The 21,896-nt window shown below is 45.0% G+C and overlaps 1 protein-coding gene across 1 annotated transcript in view; it reads right to left on the reverse strand.

Moving 5' to 3' along the window:
* Positions 1–1,823: 1,823 nt before the first annotated feature.
* The window catches only part of LOC142803154 (uncharacterized), a 169,370-nt gene continuing 149,297 nt past the window's right edge, over positions 1,824–21,896 (reverse strand). Inside the window, exons 11-13 of the mRNA XM_075888253.1 lie at positions 18,684–18,822; positions 6,106–6,306; positions 1,824–2,085 (exon numbers count right to left, since the gene is read on the reverse strand). Coding sequence (XP_075744368.1) covers positions 1,824–2,085; positions 6,106–6,306; positions 18,684–18,822 — 602 coding nt within the window. The remainder of the gene's footprint in view (positions 2,086–6,105; positions 6,307–18,683; positions 18,823–21,896) is intronic.

Genomic DNA, 21,896 nt, shown 5'->3' on the forward strand with positions numbered 1-21,896 from the left:
TGTTCTGTACCTACGTTGTAAATATAAACGCTTTGTTTCCTTCTGGCTGCCTTTTGTCTTGCCACTGCCTGGATGCTACTGCAGCTGGCCACGTCGACTGTCAGCGCGTTTGTTTTGCTGGCGCTTGGTGTGGCACGTGTGTATGAGGGCAGACGAAACTCAACACAATGTGCCTCACAGACTTGTGTGCTCACGTGACCAAGCCACCTATGCATCGACGTCACTCCCTGATTCGGCACCACAAAACCGAAACCGGAAATGGTCCACATTACTAGAGCGATATTCAGTTATTAAGCAAAAATACACGAATCTTGGTGTGTGAATCATGCTTCCTGGAGCTGAAGGACACGCTTACAGCAAAGAACACGCATGCTAAAATTCGGGGGCACCACCGCTTTAAGGATTCCCCAGTATTGTTTCATTGCACGTTGTGTGGTCCTCAACTTTCTGTGTTCTTGTTATTCAATGTCTACTGGCTTTTAATAAGGTTGTGATACCGTGTAGCGTTACCTAGTGCAACTCGTATTGAAGGCGGCGAGTGGAGAGCACTCTCTTTTTGCCACAGGGCGTCCTGTAGCACGTAATTCTTAGACGCGTATAGATACCAACGAACGGGCTAGCTCACCATAAAAGAGACCGCAGAAAACACGGGGCAGGAAGAGATCAGGACAAGCGCTTTCCTGCTCTTGTCCTGATCCTAAGCGCTTGTCCTGATCTCACTTTAGTGCGCTCTATTTTTAAGAACTATGAATAACCAACGTGCCCAAACCACCTCCCTTCGGAACTGGACAGTAAAGCACCTTCCGTGATTGCTAAATGTGTAGAGCGCCAGATGCGTGATTTGAAGATCGTGGGTTCAGAACCCACGTGCGGATTGAGTGGCGTTTAGTTCGCTTGAAGCATTTTAATTGCCGTCACAATTACTGCATGACATTTCAATAACAACAGCTAATGTATCAAACTTTTTCGTAGCATAAATCTCTGTTGGATTCGCCCAAATTGATTTGGTTACTTGACCAAAGCATAAGCTCGAATTTAGATTCACTCGCAGAAAGAGACATGAATTAACAATGCACAATGTATCTGACCGAATGAGGTAGAGGCATCAGTGGGCATAGGCTATTTTAGGAAGCAAGCCTAGTGTTCAAATAAAAAAAAAGACAACCTTCCTTCCACGTCAGTCAAGGTACAAACTTTGCAAGCAGCCGTCAGTACTATAAATCACAGGTTAAAAAGGACCACTGCGATTTGTGGGTAATTGAATAAGTAATTATGTATAACCTTAAATGGGCAGTGAACCTTCTTTGATATTTTTTGTGCTTATGAAAAAATGCTCGGATCGCAAAACCAATGTCATGACTGTCATATCTCACAGGTTTCACCCCACTTACCAAGCACAGACTTCAGCACATGAGATTTAAAGCAGTTGAAGCTGGGTTCTTGGTTTTCTGGCTGTGAGCTCGTTTGTACCTTTTGTGTTCTCAGTTTATTCTGTATGAAGTTGTACTCATGGTGCAGTCTTATATCACACCTGTATAAAGTGAGTTTTGCAACCTTTGGATACAGTGCAAGAAGCATGATCATATATAAATACTCGTGTGATTATGAGTTTGTTGGTGGGTGTACTTACAACTATATACGTGCTGCATGCACAACAATATTATATTAAGGCGGCATGTGACCTTGCCACTGGTACAATTCTGGTATTACGATTTTTTTTTCGATAGAAAAAAGAAGATTTGAACCCAGCACCTATACTGGTAGGTAGTACTAACATATGCCATAGTCGGCCGCTCAAACACTTCAATCAAGTAAGATGTGCGCTACACGTCCACTTCTGCTGGTGACCATAACACGAACCTGTGTACTGTGCGGCCGACGCGCCAATAAACTGCATCGTCGCTCTGTATCCTGGCTGGGTAATGAGGTAGGTTGACGGGCAGCACAGCAGGCAGCCACCGCTCGTTCGGGAAGGCATCAAGGCGCTTCGTCAGCACCTCGAGGTAAGGCGATGGCGTCCGCGCTATGCCATCTGGACCGGTGAGCATCCTTCGCGCAGAAGACAGTAGGCCACCCGATGGCAGGCTGTGATACAGGCGGGCTTCATGTTGCTAGCTATGAATATTATAAACCACCAGATGAATGTCCTTCTCGGCTAGCAGAAGCTGCTCTCCGATGTATTCAGAGTGACTATTAGGAGAAACCAACTGGCTAACATCTAGTGATTGAGCTTTCAGCTCAGCAAACAAGAATTCAAAAGATCGTACAGGTCAAGGCATACGTATGAGAAATGTTTATATTTCCTTGTACGCATTGCGAACACTCCTAGTTAACGGGCCGCTACACCTCGGCTGTCTTTTACAACGCGGCTAATATGAACCGTGAGTCGTATTGCTTCACTACCTTTTTTAATGGTCGTTTGAGTTCTATCGGTCACAGCGGAGGAATATGCCCTAGTACTGAGAAAAGGAACACAACCGACTTGTCGGTTGCCGGTCGTTCCGGGATGTCTACGTTTTATAGCGAGGGCTGATAAGAATCTGGCTGGCCAGCAAAGCCACATGCCATCTTTCAGGCCTGGTAGCCTGAACTCTTTCCTTACTTTTGGGCTTGTTCCTAGCCAATCGTGGTTTCTCCGATGGCATCGTGTGTTAGCCTGATAGCATGCGCACACGTATATTTTAGATGCGAAGCAGCTTTTTGACTCACGTTGTAACGCTATACGTACGCGCACCTGTATGAACGCGTCGCAACGCATTCTCCTCGTCACAGGTGTAGGAATGGTGCCAAGCAGGTCAGGCCACAGCTGTGCGTTGACGTCACCCTTCTCATACACGCTTCTCTCGCAAGTGCGCGTTTACGTCACTTTCTCCTTCACCCGTAACACGCTCGCCGTAGCGCACGCACCGCCCGGCTCCTCCACCCACTCGCAACACACCTCTCTCTCACTTCATCCTCTCCACTGCCAGCAACTCTCGACCGCACGTCGAGGGGAAACACTTTTCCGGCTCGTTTACATGTGATGAAGCTTACACAAAACCCAACACACCTACCTAGTCTTGCGTTTCAAACAAACATTTACTTGAGTAAACGCTACACCGAGTTTCGCTTCAAACCATTGTCCTAGCACCCACATCAACGCCCGTTTAAACCGGATCAATGCCTTGCGCACCACTGCTGCTTTGCATCTCAGCAGGGTTCTCTTCGGAGGCATGATCCCTATTTCTTTTATTATTTAGGGACCTCTGTTCACACATGTCAGTGAACCACAGTTCAAACTGCGAAGCAATGCTAGACCAGAACCTGAGCTGAAGAAACATTATATTTTAGGGTGTTTTTTTAAACGTGCATTACTAAGTTGATGATGATTATCTACCTCTCTTGTTTCGGCTACGTGGAATGATAATGGCAGCACATGATTATCCTGCTAAACATGATCATAACTTCTTGCAGCGATACGCTTTCGAGTCACGTGGGACCTCATTACCATCGAAACACTAATTACGGCCAAGCAGCAAACCATTTTAAAGCAACTTTTATCTCATGTCTTGTGCGTGCAATCACTGGATTGAAATAAAGGTGGTTTTTGAACTCAAAAAATAAAGGTATATCAAAACTGCTAGGCACTTAAATTATAATCACGTAAATCTGCAAAGCTTTATCGCGCTTGCTAAACAATGTTGTGCGCGCTTTGTGTGTTGAAAAAAGTTGCTTTAGGTAAACAGACTTTATGTTCGCAGTGACGCGACAGACATAAATGCATCAATGCTGGTGGATGCTGATAGTGCGGAAATATTTACTATTAAACAGAATTCAGAAGATCATAACTTCAGGGGAATCTGGGAGCTTTAATGACGAGGAAAAAAAATCACAGCATATCCGAGAGTGAATGATGATGAGTGAGGCAAAGCTTTGGAGGGTTTTATCGGTAAACACTAAATCGTCTGTCTGTCTGTCTGTCTGTCTGTCTGTCTGTCTGTCTGTCTGTCTGTCTGTCTGTCTGTCTGTCTGTCTGTCTGTCTGTCGGTCGGTCGGTCGGTCGGTCGGTTGGTCCATCCGTTTGTCTGTCTCTGTCTGTCTGTCCATCCATCTGTGCATCCATCCGTTCATTCGTCTGTTCATATGCACCTGCTGAAAGAGCCATCGAACTAGGTGATCACGTACCATGGCAGGCTCAGAGGAACTACCCATGGCTTTTGGACCTTCGCCTCTAAAGTTCACTAAAAAGGGAATCTCGTTAAAACGAACGTTTCGGCCAGTGAACTATTGGGTAGCAGACAGCTGCGTGACGAAAAAGCTCCTACATTAAAACGTGCACTTCAGCAATATACCCTACTTATGATTTCTCATTACCAGTTAACAGATGTAGCATTTTGACTTTTTTGCTTCCCCGAAAAAACTGCCTCTTCCCCAGTGAAAAAGTGAAGATATTTGGAAATTTTTTTAGTGTTTTCAAGTTATGAAGCAACGACTGCCTTGAAGCAGCAAAGAGTGAAGGCAGCAAAATGGTTAGCGAGGGAAAATGTTGAAAGGTGCTTGAGCTTTGCTTTTACGAGTGGAACGAGAAATAATTTTCAGGCTCGACTCGCATCGACTCCTTATTCGTCTTCCATGTTTCAGTCACCGGTGAAGGTCTCAACCATTCCGTCAGGAATTTCTGTTCGCCTGACATTAGCCGTTATACTTTCTCCAAGCCCCGCCGCGGTGGTCTAGTGGCTAAGGTACTCGGCTGCTGACCCGCAGGTCACGGGTTCGAATCCCGGCTGCAACGGCTGCATTTCCGATGGAGGCGGAAATGTTATAGGCCCGTGTGCTCAGATTTGGGTGCACGTTAAAGAAAGCCAGGTGGTCGAAATTTCCGGAGCCCTCCACTACGGCATTTCTCATAATCATATGGTGGTTTTGGGACGTTAAACCCCACATATCAATCAATCAATCAATCAATCAATCAATACTTTCTCCAAAGGCGCCCACCGGAAATGCACACTGCGCCATAATGCACCATGTTGCCCAGTAGCGAAGTGTCGACTACACGCTTCTATGGCAATACGTGGCTGTGCACTAATTATGGACATCATCACTGTGAGTGATGATGTCCATAATTAATTATTGCTCGGCCCAATTTAAAGCTGGCATAATGAATTATGCCAGCCCTAAAATACCGACTTTGCGCAGTTCGTATGATGTGATGCCTGGGGCGATTGTGTGGTTCTGTCATGCAACATCAGGTCTGATCGCATGTGTCTTTACCCGATATTACACCTGTTTAGAGTGCTTTGTCGAAGCAGATTAATGTGCTGGCTCTGTGGTGGAATAATTGACCACAGCGAAGATTGCCTCGATTGAATTCTAACGGGTGGCCTGATTTTTATCATTTCCACTGATCGTAATTTTCCCCTCAACGACGCTGAGGACATCGAATTTTCTGTAGCATGTGCTTCTTGACGCCATGGCGTTCAATAAATATTTAGGCAGGTCCAGGAACACCTTCACAAATACACTCAGCAGCTGACCTCTTATATTACATTGGAATGCTTGTTGCAGCTGAAGCCGTAATCAGAGAAGCTCAATACATATAAAGGGTTTAGTTTAGATGCTAAACTACACAATCAATGTGCTTGGTTCTCTCCTTAACTAGCACTTCTGATCATAATGCATATCATTCACTACTCGTAACGCAGTTCACTGCAGTGTTTAAGTATGGCTCGTTCAATTCGTCCTAAATCTTTTTTTGTGCACTTCACATGCCGTGAGTACACGTGTCGATCAACCAGAGGTGCATATAATTTTATATATTTGAAATGAAAATGACAATTGTTACAATAGTAATGCATCACAAGTAATAAACTCGGTAAATGTGTGCAAGTTGTACATTCGAATATATAGTCCGAATCTGGCATTATATTTTGTCAATCTCATTTATTTTATCTCAAATTTTTCCTGTTGAATATTTCTCACTTTTCCAGAAGTATTCTTGAAGTCCGGTTTAGTTAATACACCTTTTCTGCCATAAAAATGCAAATTTGTTCGCTTAATCATGCTACGTTAACAAAGCGCATAAAAGAGTGCAACGCGTAGAAAAAGAAGCGTTGGCGCGTCGTATACCCTTCATCCTCGTATTTGAGTTGTCTTGCGAAGACAATAACGTCGCCGGAAGCATCTGGGTCTGCCCTGACAGCGTTGTCTGGAATGGTGCCATGATGTCCGGCGGGTGTCCAAGACAGAAGCAAGCCTTCATTCTCCAGCAGATACTGGAAGTAGCTGCTCTGCACCAGGCCTGAACTCAGGCTGGCCACGCAGGATGGCCTGCATTGATCGAAACTCGTGACTACAATACTTGTGGCTCTTTCTGCATAAGTGGTTCACCTGCGCGCCAAGTTTGTTACAGCGCTTCGGAGTTACAGTTTTTAGCGTTCGTGAGAAGTCCCGAAATTTCGACGGGCGACTAAAATAGAGGAAGACTCAAAGATAATCTGCTTAGAGTCCCGCACATGCACCTTTTTCACAATTCACTTAATCACTCAACCTCCTACGTCAGGCTGAGTAAGGCGGAAAGAACATTCTTGACGCAACCATCAGAACTGGTATGAAAAGGTTGCTTAGCCTTCCGCCATTTACCAGCACTGACAGGTTTTTAGAGCTTGGATTACTCGGCACTTTCGAATAAATTATTCAGGTTCACTTTGATATACAACTCTGTGGGCTATCGTCATCTAGGCCAGCAAATAAAATTATTAATGAGGAAGGCATGGAATCCTTATAGTGACTGCAATATGTATGTGCATCCACTCTCAAGAGAAGCAATGAAAAGAATAATGGTGGAGCCGATTGCGAGACACATTCAACCTGTCCATAACAAGGGTCGCACAGTCGCACGTGCAAAGGCTATTCTCAAGATAGTCGACCCACATACAGCTTATGTTTCTGTCGACGCAGTCCAATACGTGGGAAAAGGAAGGTTTGCTATAATAGTTGTTGGTGTGCGAGGAACACTATAATTAATGTAGCATTCGTGCTCGCGAAACATCGACATGTGGCGAAATAGGTTTCCATGGTCATTGCCCTTTACACGGTTCCACGTGCCGTCACTTTCTACTCTGATTCACGCATGGTGGTCTAAATCTCATGCAGTGTTTTCAGATCAGGCGAAGGTTCTTGCATCATTCACCAATCCCTGCAAGGAAAAATAAACCAAAAACTTGGTACATCCTCTATGGGAATGATCATAGATGGGCAAATCAGTGGGGTCGTTTGGTGTTGCCGTAAATCACCCAATACATAGACCGTTCAGGCATGTAAATTGGTGATAAAACGGAGCACAGTTTTATACAATGTTTACGGGTCATAACTGGTATGCTGTGTTAAGCTCTCATTTTCATTATGCCTTCATTATTACTGCTTTGTGTTACCGAATGCAGCCTGATGTGGGCAAAAACGAGGTCTGGGCTCGTTTCTCTGGTGGTTCTTTGCTGTTTCCTGTCATACAAAATGTATCGAGATGTTCTGAACTGCACAAGGCAGCCGTTGTTCATCATCATTATTGTCATCAGAGTTATCGCCATCGTTATGGCGTATATTGGGCACCTTGCATGTGTATGCCGTGATGACAGAAAGAGAATGTGTGGTCTCTAACGCGCTGGTGTTTTATCGTCATGAGCGTCACCGTCATCATCATGGCGTATAGTGGGTACCTTGAAAGAGCTGTGCCGTGATGACAAAAGAGCATGTTGGGTCAAGAACACGCTTGTTCTTCATTGTCATCAGCATCATCACCATCGACAGCGGCAGCTATGGTGCAACAGAGGACAGGCCTCATTCGTAAGCTGCTTCGAATCTAAAGCAAATCAGTGGTCACCAGGTATCGCGGTTCATTTCCCACGTCGAAGGTATTTCAGGATAAAATCCAGAAGAGTGGGCTCATACCCTGGCGCGATAGCTTACGAACTGTGGTGGGACTTACGGAACCACTCATTCCGACGACCGTCTTATTAAGGACCCTTTAAAAACATTTAACAAATTACGTCTAACTATAGGCTGAGTTTGGGGATTTCGCGTCCTCCGAACTTCAAGTTAAACAACGCCTGATCATTTATTCACTTGCAAAGTTTTGCTGACACGCCCTTCCGAGAACCTTCGATTGGGTCAACCATGATTGTGAGCAGTCGTGTTGCTCTGGCTGCGCTCAAATAACATGGGATTGCTCCGTGTTACGCAGCGACAAGGAAAATACCGGAAAACATTAGGACGCAGATTTACAGAGTTCTACATTAATGGGACAATTCTGGGCAGTCTAATGGGCCTGCGGAACCTCTGAAAAGCACGCACGTACGAGCACGAACATGCATCCGAGTCTGGATGCCCTGGATACCTCGTTTCCGTGCCGAGTCTTGCAGAGCTACGAGGAACACCGGCTGCGGTAACGAAATCAAGCGGATGTGACCATGCCCGGGTTGCATCGGGAAGAGCAACTGGCTACTAGGTCCCTCAGTCCAAAAGTTGCAGCAGCACCCGCTTCAGGCTAGGACACTAGCGTGACCTATTGGGCACTAATAAAGTTCTTTCATCCATCCATACATCAATCCACTCTACAAAATGCGGCCAGCTAGGATAAGTAACTGCGCCACGCTGACCTTACGTATTGACGCCAGGCCGTCCAGAGGGCTCCTGTCGTCGCTGACGCTCATCGTCTTCCGCTGTCGATATGGTTGGCATCACCTGACTTTACTAGGCAGGTCATGTGCCGCATAGGTAAATTCATTAAAGATATTCGTTGAATATTCTCTGGAGATCACAACACTCGCTTTAAAGCATTGAGAGGCGAGATACTGCGAAATTGAGTGACCATGTATATTCAAAGAGAGACTTATGTATTGCGCATGCACTCTCTGCGTTGCCTGCCTTATCACGATATCAATGCTATCACGTATTTCACCAATACGTGGGCGTGACAATAGACCAGCGGTTGTCATTGTTGTTCCTGCCATCCTCTGTGTCCTCAATTCTTACTCGACTAAGCATAGCTACGTCACATGCTGCCAGAAGTGGTAACTTCGGGTCAAAGCTTGGTCCCGGCAGAGCCCCGTCGATGGAGCTACTCAAGGCACCGCCGCGCTTGTAGCTGACCGGCAACCTCTCCGACCAATGGAAACGGTTCAAACAAAAGTTCGGCCTGTTCCTTGGGGCGACTGCAACGAAAGAGCAAAGTGAAGCTGCAACAACGACGCCCTTCTTGACGTAGGTGGTGAAGAAGCGGTCGACGTGTTCAACACTTTCAAGTTTGAGACAAAGAAGGCTGGGAAGACTACAACACAGTCCTTGCAAAGTTCAAACCTTGTTGCTCTGGGGTAAGCAACAAAGCACATGGGTGTTGTCTGCTTCGCTCGAGGACGGGGAACCATTCGATAAATTTTTTCGACCCCTTAAAAATCAGGCTGCGCAGGCTGCACAGTCCGATTTCGCAGAGCATCATGATTCAATAATCCGGGATCAAATAGTGTTTGGCCCGAGTAACTCATAGTTGCATGAAAAAATGCTTGACGAAGCAACGCTGACGTTAGGGAAAGCGCAATTTTGCAGAGTTGCCGAGTCTGTGGAGCAACGAATAGAAGTTTGGAGAACAACGGACAGTCATGTCGACTGTATTGGGGGGCGTGCGCCACTACCAAAAAAAATCACAGCGTATCCACAGAGTGAATGATGAGTGGGGTGAAGCGTCCGTCAGTTCGTCCATGCTTCTGTCCGTCCACGTGACCATCCGTGCGTCGTTTCATGCGTCCGTTTGTCCGTCCGTGCGTCCGTCCATGAGTTCGTCCTTGCGTCTGTCCGTCTGTTCGTGCCTCCATCCGTCTGTACGTCCACGCGTCCTTCTATCTGTCTGCTAGTCTGTCTGTCCGTCCATCCGTGCGTATATCTAGTAAACACTGCAAGTACCACTATGTCCCATCTCCTATCACCTGTAGCATTTATTAGCTCTAGAGTGGGTATGTGCCATCGGTGGCTACATACATACATACATACATACATACATACATACATACATACATACATACATACATACATACATACATACATACATACATACATACATACATACATACATACATACATACATACATACATACATACATACATACATACATACATACATACATACATACATACATACATACATACATACATACATACATACATACATACATACATACATACATACATACATACATACATACATACATACATACATACATACATACATACATACATACATACATACATACATACATACATACATACATACATACATACATACATACATACATACATACATACATACATACATACATACATACACGCACTCAGCAGCAGCAGCGGAGCTGTCAGATCGGCGACTGAGCGGCTAAACACGTTTTTCGAACATTGCAGGAACCGTGGCCTTAAACCAGCGCTTGCCACGACGAACGTTGGAACGGACAAGGGAGCGATTAGATCAAGCGGAGACCACGTGGATCATCACGTGTGGTACACCCATCGTGATGGCCTACAAAAGGACATTGTCCCCTTTGGACTGCCGCACACGCACTCAGCAGCAGCAGCGGAGCTGTCAGATCGGCGACTGAGCGGCTAAACACGTTTTTCGAACATTGCAGGAACCGTGGCCTTAAACCAGCGCTTGCCACGACGAACGTTGGAACGGACAAGGGAGCGATTAGATCAAGCGGAGACCACGTGGATCATCACGTGTGGTACACCCATCGTGATGGCCTACAAAAGGACATCGCCCCCTTTGGACTGCCGCACACGCACTCAGCAGCAGCAGCGGAGCTGTCAGATCGGCGACTGAGCGGCTAAACACGTTTTTCGAACATTGCAGGTTAGTCTGTTCTCATGGCCTCTTGAAGGCCTTTTATGTTCTGTTCCACTTCCTGCTGCTGCTGGGTGCACTTTGTGAGCGAACTTTGAAGTGTATGTGTGCTAGGTATAATGAGTGACATATGTCCTTCATGCGAAGGCAAGATTCATGAATCTGAGTCATGGCTCCTGTGTTCAGAATGCAAATGTAGTTATCATATTGGCTCATGTTCGGCGGTTACTGACAACGCCTACAAAAAGAAATCTGCGGCTGCCAAAAAAATCTTGGACATGCGTAGCATGCAAAGCGCCGACGAGTGTTGCACAGACCGCGGAAGTGCAGAACGGAGCAGTGGAAAGGAAGTTTGCCTCAGAGCTGGCGGAAATTCATCACAAGCTTACTGAACTACTGGGCATCAAAGTAAAGGTCGAGGCCTTGTTGGAAATAAAAATAACTGTCGATAAAATTGAAGAATCGATGGAAGTTATGTCCAGTAAGTACGATGTTCTTGCACAGATGGCAAAACAATCGGCAGAAATGTCAGATCTCAGAAAGCGGGTTATGAGGCTTGAAGCACAAGATAAACAAAAAGATGTGGAAAAACTTTAGCAGGAGTTGAACGAGTTAGACCAGTACAGCAGGCGTCTCAACCTCGAAGTGAATGGGTTAACTTATCACGAAAACGAAAACCTATTGGCGAAGCTCAACCAACTGGCAACTGATCTAAAGCTTCCACAACTTTCTGAGTCTGACATCGAAGCCGCCCACAGAGTACCGTCAAGAAACGAAAGAACTCGAGACAAGCCCAATACTGTGATAGTTCGATTTGCATCTCGCGAAACGAAAGAAAAATGGCTTGAAAAGAAAGGGGAACTGAAGAAAGCAAAGTCAGCTATATTCTTCCGTGAAACCTAACGGCATACAACAAGAACCTCTTCTGGCAAATGAAAACTAAAGCACTTGAAAACAATTACATTTTTGCATGGCACAAGAACGGCAAACTTTTCGTGCGCCGAAGCCCAAATGATAGGTTGATTAGAACCGCAACTGCGCAAGACCTTGAAAAAATACGATGAAGTGAAAGATAGCTGACCACAAGAGATGAATACTTTTTATTTGCAAACATGGCAACCAACTACTATGACGCCGAGGCCTTCCAAAAAGTTGCTTCACTGCACAAAAAACAGTTATCACTGATTCATCTTAATGCACAAAGCCTTCAAAATAAAAAAGAATCTGTTGATTTCCTTCTGAACAACTTGAATCACCGGTTTGACTTCTTAGCTTTCACCGAAACGTGGTCTATTGATAACCGTGATAACATACAGTTTACGAACTACAGTTGTGCATCAATCTGTAGGGAAAATAAACGCGGGGGTGGTGTGTCAATTTATGCTCACGAGAGCGTGAAATACAATATTGTCAAAGAATACACTGTAATATCGACGCATTTTGAATCTGTCATGATAAAATGTCAAAGCCTTTTAGTAGCTGCTCTATATAGGCCCCCTTCAGGCGCTATGACTAATTTCCAAGATTTCATATATGAAATGCTTGAGTACTGTGAAAAAAGTGGCGCACGGGCAAATATTACCGGAGATTTTAACATGGATATGCTGTCCTCAAGTTGCAACAAGCAAAACTTTCTTGACCAAATGCTTTCTTTTGGTTATGAAAATACAATTTATGTAGCCACCAGTATTACACAATTAACTGAAACTGCATTAGATTTATGCTTCACGAACTGTAAAAATGAGGTATGCGCAGGGGTTTTGACAGCCGGAGTCAGCGATCACCTTCGTAATTTTTGCATTTTTTACCTGGGCAATAAAACAACGAAGTCCAGTAAATCCTACGCATTATCGAAAAATTAACCAAGAAAATATCAAGGTTTTCCAAAACGTTATCGCACGAGAGTGCTGGAATGGTGTTTACAATAACGCTGACCCAGTGAGCGCCTATGACATATTTATAACAAAGATAACAGAGCTTTACGATCTAGCCTTTCCTTTCGTGGCGTACAAAAAACCCAAGAAGGCAAGAAAACCATGGATTGATGCTGCACTTCTAAAAAGGATGAAAGCAAGAGATAAGTTATTCACTGAATTCATAAAATCTAAACGCCTAAAGTACTTGATGGAGTTTAAGCAGGTCAGAAATAAATTAGCGTCTGATATTAAAAAGGCCCGAATAAACTACTACGAAAATAAGTTTGCGAATATACTCAATGATCAAAAAGCTATTTGGAACACTATCAACGATCTTTTGCAACACAAAAATAAGAAGACCATTTCTGAGGTTCAAATAGAGGGCAGATCTTATTCCGGTACTCAACTTGCCCATATGTTCAACGACCATTTCTTGAGATCAGGAGCTTCGGATACTTCAGTTGGTGCCGTCCAGCCTTATAAATCGTATATTACAGCATGCATCCCGGAATCCATTTTCCTAACTCCCACAGATGAATCGGAAGTAGCCTTGCTGATAAAGAATTTAAACAACAATTCTGCTGCTGGCTTTGACGGTTTAAAGGCTGAACCCTTGAAAGCAGTTTTAGAAAATATTAGCGCACCTTTTTCCCATATCTGTAATCTTATCTTGAACACTGGAACGTTCCCGGACAAACTAAAAGTAGCTAAAGTGTCTGTTATCTACAAAGGTGGTGATGAGAATGACATGGGTAATTACAGGCCCATTTCTGTTTTGCCAATATTTTCCAAAATCATAGAACGTGTGATATATGTACGATTTGCAAATTTCTGTAGCTCAAAAAAAGTAATTACAGAACATCTGTATGGATTTCAGAAGAATAAGTTTACTGAAAAAGCCCTACTATCTATTAAAGATAAAATAATCGATAATTTTGAACAAAAACGCCTCACAATCGGAATATTTCTTGACTTTAAGAAAGCGTTTGATTCTATTAAGCATGAAATTCTTCTACAAAAGACTACCGAATACGGAATAAGGGGCTCGTCTCTTAAATTAATAAGAAGTTACCTTAGTAACCGGTTCCAATATACTGATATGAAACACTCAAAGTCTGAAATGGGCAAGATAAATTATGGCGTCCCACAGGGCTCCATACTTGAGCCACTTCTATTTCTATTATATATAAACAATATCGTAAACGTACCTCTAACAGCAGATATTATATTATACGCAGACGACACTAATGTATTTTTTTCCGGTCAGGATATCTCTAGTATAGAAAAACAAGCTAACCTTTGGCTTAACAATTTGTCTCTATGGTTGAATATAAATCAGTTAGAACTAAATATCAAGAAAACAAAGTACATTATTTTTCACCCTCGAAACCATTCCATTCTCCGTAATACGCAGCTGTCATTCAGAGGAGCTTCGATTGGGTGAGTTCAGACTCAAAAGTTCTTAGGCGTCATTTCTCACGAAACGTTGAACTGGTCTAGTTACATAGATAAACTACGTACCCAGGTATCACGGTCAATTGGTGTGATTGGAAAAATTAGGCGCTTTCTACCCCTTTGGGTGACAAAGCAACTTTAATTCGCTTTAGTTTATTCCCGCATACAATACTGCCTGGTAATCTGGGGCTCGACAACAAAAACAAATAAAATTGGGATTCACCGACTGCAAAAAAAGAATGCTACGTATAATCAAGAATGTTCCGCGTCGAACGCCTTCTGCTCCTCTTTTCCTTAAGCATGGAATCCTAACATTTGAAAATATCTTCCATAAAAAGCTAGCGACAGTCATTTACGATCAAATCAAATCAAATGCAGTTAAATTTCATGATGCTTACTCCCGGAAACTACCAATGTATAACTTTAGAAGAACCACCTATTACAGTGAGAGGACTCGGACCAACTACGGTAGACAAAAGCTAGCGCACCTTATTCCTTCGTTTTTAAACTCAAATACCATGGCCACCACCATAGTGAATGAAAGTCCATCCCCAGCAATTTTCAAAAAAAAAAGATACACGCTTATCTACTCATGCTTCAAACGTGATATGTCTTTTTTGTGTGTTAATGAAGTGCAACTCGTGTAGCTTTGCTGAAACGCACTGTAAATTTTTCACTTCCTCACAACTGTTCACAACTTCGTTTTTGTTTTTATAGGATTTTAAAGGGCTTTTATGTGTAAAGAGTGCATTTATAGATGTGTAATTCTTTCTTATCTTTTCCACGCTCTACGTCTGCACTTTGTATATTTCACTGTATTGAATCTATGTATTTATGCTCTAGACACACATGCTGAGTGTTTTGCATTATTGTGGTCTGGGCGGGGATCGGTGCATTGTCAGGCATTCAGTTTCCTTTTCACCACCCCTTTCCATTCAACCACTGGATAAGTGATGTATCTTTAAAACTATGATGATGAATAAACTTCAAACTTCAAACTTCAAACTTCACACACACGCACACGCACACGCACACGCCACGCACACGCACACGCACACACACACACACACACGCACACATACATACATACATCGCCCCAGTTACGGTGGTCTAGTGGCTAAGGTGCTCGGCTGCTCACACGCAGGTCGCGGGCTCGTATACCGGCTGCGGCGGCTGCATTTCCGATGAAGGCGGAAATGTTGTAGGCCCGTGTGCTCAGATTTGGGTGCACGTTGAAGAAACCCAGGTGGTCGAAATTTCCGGAGCCCTCCACTACGGCATCTCTCATAATCATATTGTGGTTTTGGGACGTTATACCCCACATACATACATATATACATGCATACATGCATACATGCATACATGCATACATACATACATGCATGCATACATACATACATAGGAGCGACACACCCACGCACTAAGGAGCTTCGTCCCTAAAAGCAGAAACGTCCAAATTGGCAACAAGCAGTACCGCTGCACAAAATGCAATCGGTGAGACCAAGCCATTGTACTGCGTAAGGCTCTGATGGGAGAAGTGCACGAGTGGAATCGGAGAAGTGCACGAGTGTGGTTAATGGTGTAGTGACAAAGTCGACATGGAGATAGTGCTCGAAGTCGTCAGGCACAAGCGCGGTCACAAAACGGGCGCGAAGACGACAGTAGGATGCGACTTGAGGACACGTGGGAGAGTAACGGGCGCGTGGATCTAGGCGGTCGACAAGGGGGCTGTTCGTTCGGACGAGAACTAGAAGGCTGTTCACCAGCGTCACTATTGTGGTTTGTCCCGAGTGCCTGGCCAATAGTTGGACCGGATTGCTGCGATTGCCCACAAACTTCGACAATCCTTGCAGTCGGCAGGAAGCTACCGCAGCCACGAGGTCTCGTGTCAGACGTAGGCCTGACAGCTTGGCTGTGGATCCCGGTCCACGCGTCCGTAGAAAACATGCCTTATTTCATCGGCCACGGTCATCGGCACGTACCTGAATCGTCGGCGCATGCACTTCAGCGTTGCCCTGCTCTTCTCCGAACTACCTCGGTTCCGGCATTCCCGTGCTAGGAAGTTCATACGTCGTCGCGTTCAACGCGTTTCAAAGTTCCCTGAAGTCCAGAAGCTTCAGGACACCACTTCTAAAACAACAATTGCCGAACTGACCGCAATGTTTGCTAGGTATGGCGTCCTTCTGGATGTATGCTTGAAAAACTTGCCGCAGTTTTCAAGTTACGAATCACAGAATTCACAAGAAAATATGACTTCGCTCATGTCTTATCAAGTCTGCACTTCCCGCAATTGAATGGTCTGATTGAGGAAGGTGTACCGATCCTGAAACACGTCCCCTATAAAAGTGAAGATTCGCGCGATGACTTCTGGCTAGGCTTGTTGGCCTACCATTCTACGTCTCTTGTGGATGGCCAATCACCCGGGTATCTCCTTCCAGGTAGGCGTCTCAGTTTAAGTACACCAGACTTTGGCGGCACACTGTCAGCGTCACCCGAGAAGAATCATCAGAGCGACAGGGGAAAGCCCTCAGTGTCACGCTTGGGTAGAGGGTTGATCGTATGGCTTAGGGACTCAACATGATTTTAGAAAAGTATTGTGTTGGGGAGAACGTCTCCAAGATTTTATGATGTGAAAACGGAAGATGGTCGGGTGTTTAGACGTAAAAGATGACATCTTCTTCATACTCTTGAACAGTGGATAGCATATGTGGACGGTCATGATTGTGATGCCTCCGAGACTATGTCCGCTCACTGTGGGGACCCAGAATCAAGTAGCTCCGTTGATGTTACACGGTACCAAACTACACCACACCCTCGAGGGGCGTCCACTGAAGGTGTTTTAGTACCAGCTTCACCACACAATGGTCCATCTCCTACCTGGCAAGCACTGCTCCAAAGAAGATCGGGTCGCACCTCTGAGCCACTGCGGCGGCATCGTTACTCTGTGACCTTTAAATAAATAACCTGTGCTTTCAATCTCATGCCTTTCCCCGCAGAGGATGAATCGGGCATGCACTCTGTGCACTGCCTGCCTTATGCCAATAGCACTGCTATCACGTATTTCGCCAATAAAAGAGCGTGACAATAAACACCGTATTCATTCTTGTTCCTGCCATGCTGTGTTGCTTCAATCCTAGTAGACGTCATGGATGACGTGAAAAATCACATATAAAGACAACAAAAGAAAAGAAAAACACGGAATGAACGCAGGAAAACAAATCCAAAGACAAGTAAAAAGAAGCAGTACGCATGGGGATGCCAGATTAGAGGAGGGCGTGCGAAAAAAAAGAGTTGGCAGGACGATATAGAAGTTGGCGGATGGTCGAGGTGGCCTGGGTCTTGACCCAGTACTGCAACAAGTCGAAAGCCGCCCGAGGTTTTACCTCGGCGGCCTACCATCTTCGTGGCTCTGGTCGTACAGCTGGCGGGCGGCGTAGTGAGCAGCAGGGAGAGGTCTGCGTCACGCTGCCGACTTTGCACGAGCCTGGGCTTGCGGCCATTCGTCTGTCGGGTGAACGTTGCACGGGCCAGAGCGGCCTGGAAGGTGCCCGGAGTTCCTGCCGGCACTATGAGTTCCAGCACCGGATGAAAACCATGTCTAGATACGTTACCTTATTTGAGGAGCACTGTTTTGCACCATCGCGGACGCCAGGACCGAATGACGCCGTGAGCGAATAGACACCAACGAGATATTTGGCCATGCTAATCCTTTTTAAGTATTTTGTTCAGGGCAACTGTTTATGGTTAGCTCCATTTCTGTGTGCGTAAATATTTATGTCTGTGCGTGTGTGCCCTGAAGGTCATGTTATTGCGCCACAGCATTTCCCCATTCGTGTGGCAGCCCCGTTGGCTAGAGCAAACTGAGTCGGGCGAAAAATCCCCGTAACGTGGCAACATTGGTGACTCAGGTGGCTACCGAAGAGTTGGATCACTGGGACAATACCTAGGCCACCTCGACCATCCGCCGCCTTCTCCGTCGCCCTGTGGTACCTTTTTTGTTCGCACGCGCTCCTTCAATCTGGCGTCCCCGCGCGCACTACTTTTTTCCTCTTCTTCGAATTTGTTTTCCTGTGGCCGTTCCGTGTTTTTTTTCTGCATCTTTTTCTTTATATGTCTTTTTGATATAAATTCTTGACACTAGAATAACCTTAGGTATGGTACACATATGTGTAGCAACTCAGCCCTCGCCGAAACGGGTTCGTCCCTCTGTTTATACTCTACACTTTCACTGTCATAGTATTGAACTAATGTTCCTAGGCTTTTATTTCTGTCCTCTCCGTCGTTTCGTCGTTCGAACATTGGCTTGTAGTGTGAATTTCATTTATCTGTTAAAACGTTCCTTATAAGCCAAGGAAGGCGTCTATTGAGAAAGAATACCGCAAAGGACAAACACTAGTCCACCCATTCCAATCTCACAAACGCGAAAGCGTGTTCTCATTGTCAGAGCACACCTGGATTTCTGGTGCACTAAACATGGCGTCCAGGCATCTCCTCGGTCGGCGCGGCCAGCGTAGTAAAGATCTCGGCCATCGAAACTAACAGCCACCGATGACCGCGGATGGTGACCCTCAGCAACAGTCATCCAGTGCACTGCATAAATCGTTTGCATACATTCAAAACAAGATTCGACTTCAATGGTTCAAAAAATATTGACTCCTGCGCACATTTACCTTTACTAATCAAGAGCGCACTGTGCTCGACACAAAGCTATATGCACAAATATTTAAACGCGTTGCTTGGCGTACACGTCTCCTATTACTCAGGTGTTTATCAAAATTACGAAAAGCTACCAAAAATGACAGAAATGGGCAAGTCGGCCTTCACGACACCGGGAGACGCTGCATTCGCTCATACAAGGAGCAAAGAAGTCATCAATAACGAGCCTGTGCAGCGCTCTCCTGTCTCTCGCCACACACACAGACACACACAAACTGAGCATATATATATATATATATATATATATATATATATATATATATATATATATATATATATATATATATATATATATATATATATGTGTGTGTGTGTGTGTGTGTGTGGCGTAAAAAGGCAGGGATGGTTAAGAGAAGTAGAGAAGGAAGAAGTCACAATAGAATAAAGTTGGGGTATGAACCAGGCCACGTCTGCCATTCATCATAGCGTCACACAAGTCGACAGGATGAAGACCTCCCAGTCACATCATCAATGTCTCATCATCGACGCAGTTCTACACAAGACGGCCTGATCATACATCGACTACGGAATCATCTCCTAGCCGCACACAGCGACCAGCAGCATGACAGAATCATCGACCAACCTTCCCATTCTCAAGTACACCGGAGCAGCGGACGATGGACCTGTACAGGACTGGTTCGACCTGTTCGAGTTCCACGCTACCGCTGCATCTTGGTCGGAACGAGAAATGGTTACGAACTTCAGTGACTACGTCACCGGTGAGGCATTTAAATTTTACCTCACCCACATATTCGACAACGATGAGTCTTGGCAAAAGATAAAACAAGAAATGATCGTTTGGTTTAAAAAATACGATGACGACTACGACGAAGACTTGCTTGTAACCCACCATCCTCAGACAACTGCACTCAGTCGTCAATTTTACAGGCAGTCTTCAACCATTCGAACGCACAAGATTAGACCTCTGACAAAAGACGAAGTGGCACGCGAGTTCAGTGGCAGACGACAACGCGTATTTTGCGAAAAACACTGCCATCGAGCGCGCTTCCCTTCTGCACGAAAGTCGGCATTTGCGAAGTCATCGCTTCAGCATATGACCCGAGACGTTGCCCAACCACCTGATGCCGTTCACTCTTCGTCTGGCATACGTGGTCCACCACCTGGGTTTCCATCACGCGGCTCTTCAAGCGTTCCTGACGCTCACCGTTTGCCTCATAAGGACATCATGTTCACGATAGACGAGTTGACACACCAAGAAAATACCCAGTTGAGCCATGCTCCTTCCGCACGGGTTCATGCATCACCGTGTGGTGTACACACACTGGACAGTCGAAGCAAAGCAGAAGGCTCAGACGCATCGAACGTCGCAAGCTACCAGGCGCAAGAACCACTCGCAGTGAACTGTGAAGGAGCCCCTGAAGAGCTTCGTGTCGTTTCTGCGGCACCACAGACTTGCCAAAATCTGCAGTTAAAACCTAGTAATGCCACGTCACCTGTGGTGTCCCCATACAGTGCTTACAGCTCCAAGAACCGAAAAAATGCAGAAGTAATACATACACCAAACCTCGCACGCAGCTGTCTATCCGAAGCGTCCATACTGGAACACCTTACCGAAGTCTTTGAAGAGCATAATGGTGGCACATTACCAACTAAGCCCGATAAGCAAGACACCAGCTCACCATGCATCAGCTGTCTACAGGAAGCGTCAAACCTCGAAGGAAATGAATGCCCGATTCCAGAAGGGCCGCCACTAAAGCCATCTCTTGAGCAGCCTCAGCAAAGCAAGCAAAGCCAAGTTCATAAACCCATGCTACAACGAGAAAAACTGCAACGAGGGCACCGACGAACGCAAAATTCAACGGAAGCGCACTCACCAATAAAAGAACATCGGAAAATAAGATCTCGAAAACAAAGACGAATTCAAGACGTCAGACACTTTCGCACAAAGAAAAGTCACCAGAGACACTCCCTGCCTCAGCTATTACACCGACTGCACCACCACAGAAAACGCCGACAAAGACACGGAAGCACTGCTTGCACACCGCAAGCACTCAGGCACTTCGTCACTGTCTGTCAAAAAGCACGAAAGCAAGAAGCACTGGGATGGCATCATTCACGACGAAAAATACAACCCCGACGACATCCGAACTTCAAATGCTACAGGCACTCTCAACCTTGTCCGTTCTTCACAAAAACTCAACCGATGTCATCATCAGTTCAGATTTTCAGGGTGTGCTTATGCCATCCAGGACGCAACACTCAAGCTCGTCCACCAGGGTCGTCATAGAAATCACCGGACTGCTCCCTCAGCCTTGAAGATTCAGTGACATTGTGAAACTCCGTCGGGATGTGAAATTGTGAACTTGGCCATTGTTTTGTTTATTCTCTTCTACAATTTGTTGTAGTTTGTAACTGGTGCCATCTTTCGGGGGGAGGGGGAATCCTGTGACGTAAAAAGGCAGGGATGGTTAAGAGAAGTAGAGAAGGAAGAAGTCACAATAGAATAAAGATGGGGTATGAACCAGGCCACGTCTGCCATTCATCATAGCGTCATATATATATATATATATATATATATATATATATATATATATATATATATATATATATATATATATATATATATATATATATATATATATATATATATATATATATATATATATATATATATATATATATATATATATATATATATATATATATATATATTGTTACGGGGAAGATTTATTCACAGAGAGCTGGTCTTGCTAACGGCTTAAAGAGCGCACAGTCATGCAGGCCAACGGGAGAAGCTCGAGAGTCCAACCCACAACAACCACGTTGTCGTCTTCTTCATTTGGGTGCCAATTCAGCTATGTCGGGGCGACAGTTCCATACACGTATCATCACCCTGGCCCGTAAGGCACCGTCTCAAGGCCAGTTAAATGAGCGAGTCGGTGTTGTAGGGCTTGAGACGAGAAACGTGGACTACTTGCGTTCTGTGT

This window comes from Rhipicephalus microplus, chromosome 3, assembly GCF_043290135.1.
Source record: "Rhipicephalus microplus isolate Deutch F79 chromosome 3, USDA_Rmic, whole genome shotgun sequence".
NCBI classification, from domain to species: domain Eukaryota; kingdom Metazoa; phylum Arthropoda; class Arachnida; order Ixodida; family Ixodidae; genus Rhipicephalus; species Rhipicephalus microplus.